Source organism: Ranitomeya variabilis, chromosome 6 (assembly GCF_051348905.1).
Source record: "Ranitomeya variabilis isolate aRanVar5 chromosome 6, aRanVar5.hap1, whole genome shotgun sequence".
NCBI lineage: Eukaryota > Metazoa > Chordata > Amphibia > Anura > Dendrobatidae > Ranitomeya > Ranitomeya variabilis.
This window is the reverse complement of record NC_135237.1, coordinates 428,455,384-428,467,869: the sequence shown is the minus strand read 5'-3', so window position 1 is coordinate 428,467,869 and position 12,486 is coordinate 428,455,384. Positions and strand designations below refer to the sequence as shown.

General features: G+C 47.6%; 1 protein-coding gene across 1 annotated transcript in view; it reads left to right on the top strand.

Annotated features, from left to right (window-relative positions):
• The first annotated feature begins 614 nt into the window (after positions 1-614).
• The window catches only part of LAMA3 (laminin subunit alpha 3), a 287,589-nt gene continuing 275,717 nt past the window's right edge, over positions 615-12,486 (top strand). Inside the window, exon 1 of the mRNA XM_077270374.1 lies at positions 615-980. Within this exon, the coding sequence (XP_077126489.1) occupies positions 672-980 (309 nt within the window). The 5' untranslated portion in view covers positions 615-671. The remainder of the gene's footprint in view (positions 981-12,486) is intronic.

Here is a 12,486-nt window from a genome sequence, read left to right as displayed (position 1 = left end):
CATTACGCCTTTAGCTGCAGTCCACAGTACCATGGTCAGGCCATGCAACATGCTCAAAGTAGCACGAGAATCATACGAATTGGGGATATGTTGAAAACCAGCTCCTGGGCGACGGCCGTACCTGTGGTTCTATCATTGCAGCCATTATGCCACCTAACTCCATCGTCCCGGGGTGACTTTCCCTGTCCATGCCGCTGCCCACCCCATGTATGAGACATCATGTGCCTGCTGGAGACATGACTTTTTGAGTGACCCCGGTGACAGGATCCAATGTGTTAGACTACATCTGCCGTATACATACATGGTACTGAACGGTGCAGCTTGTTCTCTTCAGCATGTGGCGCCCCCTCAGGCCTGGAGCAGCTTTACACTGTGATCAATGTTACTGGAAGTTGTCAGACACGTTCCTGACGTCTGCATAACCTAATGTGGCAGCTAGCAGGGAACAACAGAGAGCATCCACCTGCACAACACATGTGGCTGAGGCAGCCGAGCCTGTGCCGAGGTGACCCGGGCGGGCAGGTTGCTGCTGGGGGAGTGTCGTTCCTCTCACACCCGGGGCTGGGCACCAGGCAGGGCAGCCGCGCTGGTGCTTTGTTCCAGCGCTGACAGCAGCTCGGGAGCGGAGCAGCCGGTGAATGGCTGCGGGGAGATAGTGTCTCCACCTGACCATGGTGCTGCGGAGCCGGCCCTGCCCCTGGGGCCACACTGCGGGGACCGGGCTGCCAGGGGCGCTGTTCCTGGCATCCGCACTGCTCTCCTGGCTGCACGGGGGACGCGGCCAGGACTTCGGAGCAGTCAACACTGGCTTCAGCCTGCACCCGCCTTCCTTCAACCTGGCAGAAGGGGCCAAGATCAGGGCAACGGCGACCTGCGGAGAGGAGGCGAGCGGAGCGGGGGGCGCACAGCCCAGGGTGGACCTGTACTGCAAGCTGGTAGGAGGACCGGTGCTCTCCTCCACCCAGGGGCACACGATCCAGGTACAGTGCCGCATGCCCAGCGCTGCGCTCCTCCGGGCCCTCCTCCTTTCTTTGGCATTCTCTTTTTCACTCACTTTCTTTCCATCTTTCTTTATCTTTCTTTTCTACCCTTCTTTCTTTTTCTACTTTCTTTTCCTTCTTTCTTTCTTTCTTTCTTTCTTTCTTTCACATTTCTTTCGTTTTCTCTTTCCTTTCTACCTTTCTCTTTCTTTCTTTCTCTCTTTATTTCGTTATTTTATTTCTGTCTGTCTTTTTTCACATTTCTTTAGTTTTTGTCTTTCTTTTCTACCTTTTTTTTCTGTCTTTCTTTCTGCGAAACATAGAAATATCATAAATGTGACATGTAAGACACAAAGAAAAATACCCACACGTTACACATTTTACTCTGACACACAGTGTGCCCTCCATCTATACTCTGCCCCATATCTGTACACACATGTAAACATAACACACAGACACAGGTATATGTACAGAAACATACACAAATGGTACACTTGTCCCCATATACGGATACACAATGTGCCCTATATCTCTACACACACATCACACTATGTACACAGGTATCTAAGATTAAACACTGACATTTATGAAAACATTACACAATTATATCCGTACACACACACACACACACACTATATCTATTTGCATACTCTATATATTTATATACACACACTATATATCTATATACACACATTGTATAGCTATATACACACACACACACTTTATATCTATATACACACTATATATCTATGTATACACACTATATATAGTATGTACAAACACATATCTACAGTATATACACACACACTATATGTGTATATACACACACAATATACACAATATATCTATATATACCCACACTATATATCTATATACACATACTATATACAGTAGGTATGGAAAGTATGCATACCCCTTTAAATTTTTCACTCTTTGTTTCATTGACGCCATTTGGTAAATTAAAAAAAGTTCATTTTTTCACATTAATGTACACTCTGCGCCCTATCTTGACTGAAAAAAACAGAAATGTAGAAATTTTTGCAAATTTAATATATGCACACTATATGTATCTGTATACAGACACACATTATAGCTGTATACACATACACATTATATCTATATACATACACTATATATCTTGTAGGAATCTGTACTCACTCAGCTGTTGTTGAGGTAGGCACGTGAATCGGAATCACTAAAGTGTCCAAGCAAGTTTATTCACAAGGCATAAACTGGTCTGGTTAGAAAAAAAACAAATGAATAGCACAAAGTACAAAGTAACAAATAGGAAAAAAGGGTACACAATATTTGTAGTACAGCGGGTCCATCCGCACAGGTCAGTGTCTTTTACAACACACACAATCGAGGTCTCCACACCTCCGGTCACAGACTCTGAATGAGGCAATTGGTCTCCATTTTATTCACCAAAACTCGCCCCTGGGGTGGGATATGTAAGCTGTCATTCCCAACCATCTCTTATGACCGCTCGTAAAACCCCGCCCTGGTGCAGCCCAAAACTATATGTGCTGGAGCATACCTCCGAGCTCACATCACCGCAGCTAATAGCCGTGATGACAGATATCTCCCCTCAAGGACTTGTCTGACGGCCATCTTGCATACCCCTCCCCCCCAAAGCCAGGGGCTTGGCACCTTCTGCCAACAAACAGTTGATCCTCGACAGAGCATCCGCATTGCCATGCTGCTACACATGGAAGTTGAAACCCTGAAGCGCTAGGAACCACCTGGTCACTCAGGCATTGTTCCCTTTTGTCTTCCTCATCCACTTCAGTGGGGCATGGTCTGACACCAGTCTGAACTTCCTGCCCAAGAGGTAGTATCTTAGAGACTTAAACGCCCACTTGATGGCTAAACACTCCTTCTCCACTATAGTAGTTTTTCTTGCGGGATGACAACTTTTAGCTGAGATACATTATGAGGTGCTCTTCCCCATTAACTTCTTGGGACAAGACAGCTCCCAGTCTGACATCCGACACGTCCGTCTGGACCACAAATTCCTTGGAGAAATCGTGTGCTACCATTACTGGCTGTTTACATAGGGCCAGCTTCAGTTCCTGGAAGGCTCCTAGAGGCCACTTGGCCATAGACAACTTTGTCCCTTTAAGGAGATCCATCAGAGAGACGGCTATCATGGCGAAGTTCGGGATGAACCGGCGGTAGTATCTTACAATGCCTAGGAACTCCCTGACCTGTTATTTTGAGAGGGCCGTGGCCAGCCCTGGATCACCTTATCTTTATCTGGGGCTTTATTACGCTCTTGCTTACCACATATCCCAAGTATCTCACTTCCTCCATTCCCAAGGCACACTTATTCAGGTTGATGGAAAACCCCGCCTTCCGTAGAGCATCAAATACCATCTGGACCTGCTCAGATGGGTTCCCCAATCCTGGCTGAAGATTACAATATCGTCCAGGTAGGCCGCTGCATACCTCTTGTGGGGAGCTAGGATCCGATCCATGGCTCTGGAACGTTACTGGAGCAACCTTGCAATCCAAACGGCATCCTTGTGTACTGGAAGCATCTATCTGGTGTTGAGAACTGTTATGGTTTCCAATGGCAAGGAAACATCAGAAGCATCGAATAAACGGACAAGCTCTCGGGTGATGGAAACTAGAGCTGACCGCGATGCTAAACCTACACACCACACTAGAAGTAGCCAGGGGGCATTCCTGCGTTGTCTCTAGATGCCGCGCGCCAGCCGGAGAACTAACTACCCCTGGTAGAAGAAAACACAGTCCTGGCTTGCCTCCAGAGAATGTCCCCACAGGAGATAGCAGCCCCCCACATATAATAACGGTGAGAGCAGATGAAAAGACACACGTAGTATGAAAGCAGATTTAGCACAGAGAGGCCCGCTAAATAAATAGCAGAAAGATACAACAGAGGACTTCGCGGTCAGCTGCAAAACCCTTCAAAACACCATCCTGAAATTACCTTAACTCATGTGACAACTCATGCCACTGGAGTGGTAATTTCAGCCCAACAAGAGCTTCCAGCTGCAGAGATTCACATAAGTGCAAACTGGACAAAACATACAAAAATAGACTTAAGGACTAAAGTGTCCAACTTAGCTGAGCAGAAAACTGGGAGCAGGAACATGCAACAGAATCACTCTGGATACATTGATGGCCAGCATTAGAATGACTGAGGAGCAAGGTTAAATAGGATACTCCCACATCCTGATAGGAACAGGTGAACTGAGAAGGCAAAGCTTGCAGGACACCAGTACCACAAGAGACCACCGGGGGAGCCCACGAACCGAATCACAACAGTACCCCCCCCTTAAGGAGGGGGCACCGAACCCTCACAAGAACCACCAGGGCGATCTGGATGAGCCCTATGAAAGGCACGGACCAAATCAGAAGCATGAACATCAGAAGCTGTAACCCAAGAATTATCCTCTTGACCGTAGCCCTTCCATTTCACCAGATATTGAAGTCTCCGTCTGGAAACATGGGAGTCCAAGATTTTCTCCACCACGTACTCCAATTCACCCTCAACCAGCACAGGAGCAGGAGGCTCAACAGAAGGCACAAGTGGTACCTCATACCTCCGCAATAATGACCGATGGAAGACATTATGGATAGCAAAGGATGCTGGGAGGTCCAAACGAAAAGACACAGGGTTAAGAATTTCCAAAATCTTATAAGGACCGATGAACCGAGGCTTAAACTTAGGAGAAGAGACCCTCATAGGGACAAAACGGGAGGACAACCACACCAAGTCCCCAACACGAAGACGAGGACCAACACGACGATGGCGATTAGCAAAACGTTGAGTCCTCTCCTGGGACAACTCCAAATTGTCCACCACCTGCCCCCAAATACGATGCAACCTATCCACCATGGTATCCACTCCAGGACAATCCGAAGACTCCACCTGACCAGATGAAAAACGAGGATGGAACCCTGAATTGCAAAAGAAAGGGGAGACCAAAGTGGCAGAACTGGCCCGATTATTAAGGGCAAACTCAGCCAACGGCAAAAAGGAGACCCAGTCATCCTGATCAGCAGACACGAAACACCTCAAATAAGTCTCCAAGGTCTGATTAGTACGCTCCGTCTGGCCATTTGTCTGGGGATGAAATGCAGATGAAAAAGACAAATCAATGCCCATCCTGGCACAAAACGCCCGCCAAAATCTGGACACAAACTGGGATCCCCTGTCGGAAACGATATTCTCCGGAATACCATGCAGCCGAACCACATTCTGAAAAAACAGGGGCACCAACTCAGATGAGGAAGGCAGCTTGGGCAAGGGCACCAAATGAACCATCTTAGAAAAGCGGTCACACACCACCCAAATGACGGACATCTTCTGAGAAACAGGGAGATCAGAAATAAAATCCATAGAGATGTGTGTCCAAGGCCTCTTAGGAACAGGCAAGGGCAACAACAACCCACTAGCCCGAGAACAACAAGGCTTGGCCCGAGCACAAACATCGCAAGACTGCACAAAAGTACGCACGTCCCGAGACAGGGAAGGCCACCAGAAGGACCTAGCCACCAAATCTCTGGTACCAAAAATTCCCGGATGACCTGCCAACGCAGAAGAATGAACCTCCGAGATGACTCTATTGGTCCACTCATCCGGCACAAACAATCTACCAGGCGGACAACGATCAGGCCGATCCACCTGAAACTCTTGTAAAGCACGTCGCAGGTCTGGGAAGACAGCAGACAATATCACCCCATCCTTAAGTATACCCGTAGGTTTAGAATCACCAGGGGAATCAGGTTCAAAACTCCTAGAAAGGGCATCCGCCTTCACATTCTTAGTACCTGGCAGATACGAAACCACAAAATTAAACCGGGAGAAAAACAACGACCAGCGCGCCTCTCTAGGATTCAGACGTCTGGCCGACTCAAGATAAATCAAATTTTTGTGATCAGTCAAGACCACCACCTGATGTTTAGCACCCTCAAGCCAATGACGCCACTCCTCGAATGCCCACTTCATCGCCAAAAGCTCCCGATTACCGACGTCATAATTTCGCTCGGCGGGCGAAAATTTTCGAGAAAAGAACGCACAAGGTCTCATCACTGAACAATCTGAACTTTTCTGCGACAAAACCGCCCCCGCTCCGATCTCAGAAGCATCAACTTCCACCTGAAAAGGAAGAGAAACATCAGGCTGGCACAACACCGGAGCAGAAGAAAAACGGCGCTTAAGCTCCCGAAAGGCCTCCACAGCAGCAGGAGACCAATCTGCAACATCAGCACCCTTTTTAGTCAAATCAGTCAAAGGCCTGACAACGCTAGAAAAACCAGTTATGAATCGACGATAAAAGTTAGCAAAGCCCAAAAATTTCTGAAGGCCCTTAAGAGAAGTCGGTTGCGTCCAGTCACAAATAGCCCGAACCTTCACAGGATCCATCTCAATAGAAGAGGGGGAAAAAATGTACCCCAAAAAAGAAATCTTCTGAACCCCAAAAACACACTTTGAACCTTTAACAAACAGAGAATTGGTCCGCAAAACCTGAAAAACCCTCCTAACTTGTTGAACATGAGATTCCCAGTCATCCGAAAAAATCAAGATATCATCCAAATACACAATCATAAATTTATCCAGATATTCACGGAAAATATTGTGCATAAAAGACTGAAAGACCGAAGGGGCATTTGACAGACCAAAAGGCATCACCAAATACTCAAAATGGCCCTCGGGCGTATTAAATGCGGTTTTCCACTCATCCCCCTGCTTAATTCGCACCAAATTATACGCACCGCGAAGATCAATCTTAGAGAACCACTTCGCCCCCTCAATGCGAGCAAATAAATCTGTCAGCAATGGCAAAGGATACTGATACTTGACTGTGATCTTATTCAAGAGTCTATAATCAATACAAGGTCTCAAAGAACCATCGCTTTTAGCTACGAAAAAGAACCCCGCTCCAAGAGGAGACGAAGAAGGACGAATATGTCCCTTTTCCAAGGACTCCCTAATATACTCTCGCATGGCAGCATGTTCAGGTACAGACAGATTGAATAGACGACCCTTAGGAAATTTACTGCCAGGGATCAAATCTATGGCGCAATCGCAATCTCTGTGAGGAGGAAGAGAATTAAGAGTAGATTCCTCAAAAACCTCACGATAATCAGACAAAAACTCAGGAATTTCAGAGGGAATAGATGAAGCAATGGAGACCAAAGATGTGTCCCCATGATTTCCCTGACATCCCCAGCTTAGTACAGACATTGTTTTCCAGTCAAGGACTGGGTTATGAGTTTGCAACCATGGCAATCCCAGCACCAACACATCATGTAGATTATACAGTACAAGGAAGCGAATCACCTCTTGATGGTCTGGAGTCATACGCATAGTCACTTGTGTCCAGTATTGTGGTTTATTACTAGCCAATGGTGTAGAATCAATACCCTTTAAAGGTATAGGAACTTCCAGAGGCTCTAGATCAAACCCACAGCGCCTGGCAAAGGACCAATCCATAAGACTCAAAGCGGCGCCAGAATCCACATACGCATGCGCAACAATAGAAGATAACGAACAAATTAGAGTTACAGACAAAATAAACTTGGACTGCAAAGTGCCAATAGCAGAGGATTTATCAACTTTCTTTGTTCGTTTAGAGCATGCTGATATAACATGAGTAGAATTTCCACAATAGAAGCACAAATGATTTTTGCGCCTATAAATCTGTCGTTCGCTTCTGGACAGAAAGCTATCACATTGCATACTCTGTGGTGCCTCTTCAGAAGACACCGCCAACTGGTGCACAGGTTTGCGTTCCCGTAAACGCCGATCAATCTGAATTGCCATTGTCATGGACTCATTCAGACCAGTAGGCGCAGGAAACCCCACCATGACGTCTTTTACAGCATCAGAGAGACCTTCTCTGAAAATTGCCGCCAGAGCGCACTCATTCCACTGAGTAAGCACAGACCATTTTCGAAATTTTTGGCAATATATTTCGGCTTCATCTTGCCCCTGAGAGAGGGCTATTAGGGCTTTCTCAGCCTGAATCTCCAAATTTGGTTCCTCATAAAGCAACCCCAAAGCCAGAAAAAACGCATCCACATTGAGCAACGCAGGATCCCCTGGTGCCAATGAAAATGCCCAATTTTGGGGGTCACCCCGCAGTAAAGAAATAACAATTTTTACTTGCTGGGCAGGATCTCCAGCAGAATGAGATCTCAGCGAAAGAAACAATTTACAATTGTATTTAAAATTTAGAAAACAAGATCGATCTCCAGAAAAAAACTCCGGTATAGGAATTTTAGGTTCAGACCGAGGAGCATGTAACAAAAAATCTTGTATATTCTGAACTTTAGAGGCAAGATTATACAAATTGGTAGCCAGACTCTGGGTATCCATATTTCAACAGATAAAGTCTGAGCCATTCAGGGGTTAAGAGGAGAGGAAAACAGGAGACTGCAATTAGAGCTGGAGTGCAACTTCAGAGGAAGGAAAAAAAATAAATAAATAAATAAAGGTTTCACACAGTTCCTTTTCTCTCCTGCTTCAGCCTATAGATTAAACATTTGGGCTGGCCATACTGTTATGGTTTCCAATGGCAAGGAAACATCAGAAGCATCGAATAAACGGACAAGCTCTCGGGTGATGGAAACTAGAGCTGACCGCGATGCTAAACCTACACACCACACTAGAAGTAGCCAGGGGGCATTCCTGCGTTGTCTCTAGATGCCGCGCGCCAGCCGGAGAACTAACTACCCCTGGTAGAAGAAAACACAGTCCTGGCTTGCCTCCAGAGAATGTCCCCACAGGAGATAGCAGCCCCCCACATATAATAACGGTGAGAGCAGATGAAAAGACACACGTAGTATGAAAGCAGATTTAGCACAGAGAGGCCCGCTAACTAAATAGCAGAAAGATACAACAGAGGACTTCGCGGTCAGCTGCAAAACCCTTCAAAACACCATCCTGAAATTACCTTAACTCATGTGACAACTCATGCCACTGGAGTGGTAATTTCAGCCCAACAAGAGCTTCCAGCTGCAGAGATTCACATAAGTGCAAACTGGACAAAACATACAAAAATAGACTTAAGGACTAAAGTGTCCAACTTAGCTGAGCAGAAAACTGGGAGCAGGAACATGCAACAGAATCACTCTGGATACATTGATGGCCAGCATTAGAATGACTGAGGAGCAAGGTTAAATAGGATACTCCCACATCCTGATAGGAACAGGTGAACTGAGAAGGCAAAGCTTGCAGGACACCAGTACCACAAGAGACCACCGGGGGAGCCCACGAACCGAATCACAACAGAGAACGCAGTCTTTTCTTTGGCACCCTGGCACATGGGAATTTGCCAATACCCTTTTGTGAGGTCAAGGGTATTAATGTACCGAGCTGGCCCTAGCCCCTCAATTTATCAACCCAGGGCATCGGGTAGGCATCAGTCTTAGAAACCTCGTTCAGCTTCCGATAGTCATTGCAGAATCGCCATTCCCCATCTGCTTTTGGCACTAGGACTATTGGGCTGGACCAGTGTTGTGAATTCCGCTCTTGGGCTCCCTCCGGTGGTTGTAAGTGGCATTTTTGCGAGTTCTGCTCTTGGGCTCCCTCCGGTGGTTTTAAGTGGTACTGCTGCTCCTTGGATTTAGTAGTCAGCAGCTGCTTCCACTGATTGTCTTTCTGGCTCGACTATTTAGCCTGGTTCTGTCCTTCAGCCTGTGCCAGTTGTCAATGGTTCCTGGTTGGATTCACATCTCTGCTTGGATTTCCCTGATATTCTGACCAGTTCAGCAAAGATAAGTCCTTGCTTTGTTCTTTTGCAGTCCACTTGTTGTGGACTTAATCTTTCTGCACTTTCTATGTTTTTTTCTAGTCCAGCTTGTCAGTATGGATTTATTCAGTTAAGCTGGAAGCTCTGGGAAGCAGATTTACCCTCCACACCTTTAGTCAGGTGTGGAGATTTTTGTAAACTCTGTGGTGGATTTTTCTAGTTTTTAATACTGACCGCACAGTATTCTTTCCTGTTCTATTTATCTAGTTAGACTGGCCTCCTTTGCTACATCCTGGTTACATTCTGCGTATATCATTTCCCTCTCCACTCACAGTCAATATTTGTGGGGGGCTGTCCTATCCTTTGGGGATTTTCTCTAAGGCAAGATAGCTTTCCTGTTTCTATCTTTAGGGGTAGTTAGTCCTCCGGCTGTGACGAGGTGTCTACGGAGTGACAGGAACATCCCACGGCTACTTCTAGTGTTGTGTTAAGCTCAGGAACTGCGGTCAGTACAGGTACCACCTCCTCCAGAGCACGTCCCATGTTGCTCCTAAACCACCAGCTCATAACAGACCAGCCACTCTTGGATTCCTTGATGACTCCCTATGACCTTCGTACAACCCGGAAGATCTGAGCAGCGCAACTCTCGGCACTGCTGTTTCTGCGAGAGAGGCAAGGTGTCTGCCACCTTAACATCTTCTGCCCCGATCTCAGACTTGGCTATCAGACAAGGAGCGTCCACAGGTTCTCTGTCCTGCCATGGTTTGATCTGGTTCAAGTGGCACACCTGGTAGGGCTTCCGCTTCCCCGGTTGGTGAATTTTGTAGTTGTCCTCACCAATTCTCTCCACCACCTCATAGGAACCCTGCCACTTGGCCACGAAGTTGGTCTCCACCGTGGGTACCAGCACAAGTACTCGATCCCCTGGGTTGAACTGTCTTACCCTGGCTGACCTGTTATGCACCCTGGACTGGGCTTCTTGAGCCTTGAGGAGGTGCTCCTTCACCATGGGCATCACGTTGGAAATCCTCTCTTGCATCTGGGTGGCATGCTCGACCACGCTTCAATAGGGGGTGGTTTCAGCCTCCCAGGATTCCACATCCAGGAGCCCTCGAGGGTGTCGTCCATGGAGCAGTTCAAATGGGGAGCAGCCAGTTGAAGCTTGGGAAACTTCACGGATGGAGAACAACAAGCAGACAGTCTCAGTCTCGGCCGTCCTTCTTCACTGCTTTCTTCAGCATGGCCTTCAAGGTTTTATTTAACCTTTCTACCAAGCCATCCTTCTGGGGATGATAGACTGAGATCCAGAGTTGTGTGATTTGCAGGGTTTTGCACAACTCGTTCATCACCTTTGACATAAACGGTGTCCCTTGGTTAGGATCTGTTTACATAACCCCGTTCTAGAGAAGACCTGGACCAACTCTCGGGCGATACACTTAGTGGAGGAATTACGTAGTGGGATGGCCTCCGGGTATCATGTAGCATAGTCCAGTATCACCAGGATATACTGATGTCCTCTGGTGGACTTGACCATGGGTCCTACTAGATCCATGGCTATGCGATCAAACGGTACCTCAATTATGAGCAACGGCACCAAGGGGCTACGAAAATGGGCCACTGGGGATGTCAGCTGGCAGGTGGGACAGGACCTACAGAAATTTGCCGGCCAGTAAAACCTCTGGAGGATCCCTTACTGTGTTTTTTCTACACCCAGGTGACCACCTAACACATGTGTATGAGCCATGTCTAATACTCTGCGTCGGTATGGTCCCCGCACCAGTAATTGCTCAATAACCTCACCTCTCAGCTTGATGATGCGGTATAGCATCTCCCCATTCAGTGTCAGCCCCGACTCTTGAGCAACACCATTAAGAACCGTTACATTTTCAAAAGCCCCTTTTAGAGTTGTCCCTGAGTTGGGCTGTCCCAAAGTTTCCTCTGGACACCTCCAGCTCAGAGACGTTGGCCTCAGTGGATGCTGCCTCATCCTCTTTGCCAACAAGCACACACAACGGAAACCTGTCATCTGCTGCTTGCGACGACGCATCTTTAGGAGCGATCTGGTTGTTGTCCGGGCAACCCGACGTCCTCCCTTTTCCCCATAAGTCCCAAAACAACACAAATTCCCGCCCTATTATAATAGGGTGCAATAGGTTCTTGATCACGCCGACCTCATTGAACTCGATGTTTATGACCACCTAGGCCACAGGGTAGTCTTCCTTCAACCTTAATAATTATTTGTCACCGTGGATAGAGCAGACGCCCATCCTCTTTCCAGGAATCAGCCGATGTGGAATTGTGGACCTCACTAGGGTTACCAAAACTCCAGAGTCCAGCAAACCAGTCACTTTTACCCCGTTTACTGTCATGGGACATGCCTGGGGCCCCTCTCCTGTTTGGGGAACATCACTACAGACCGGATAGGCAAAATAAGAGCAGCACCGCCTGTGCTGCAGTCCATTGGCTCAGTGGTCATGGGACAACGGGTGGCTATATGTCCTGGCCCGTGGCATCTCCAGCAAATAACATCACCCGTGGGGACCTTGGGCACCACCTCCCCCGCCCTTTTGACCTTGGATGCCTCACCCCTTTTGGGGACTCCGCCCCCTGTTGTGACCCCCACTATGGAGTGGGTTGCCTTCCCAAGGAGCCTTCCATCCCCTGGCTCCAGCCACTTCTGGACCAGGTGCAACAGGTCGATCAATTGGGAGCAAGGCGGTTTGTTCCGGTGGTACGCCCAACGGTGAACCTGCTGTGCCTTGATAGTCATTGTCGCCCCC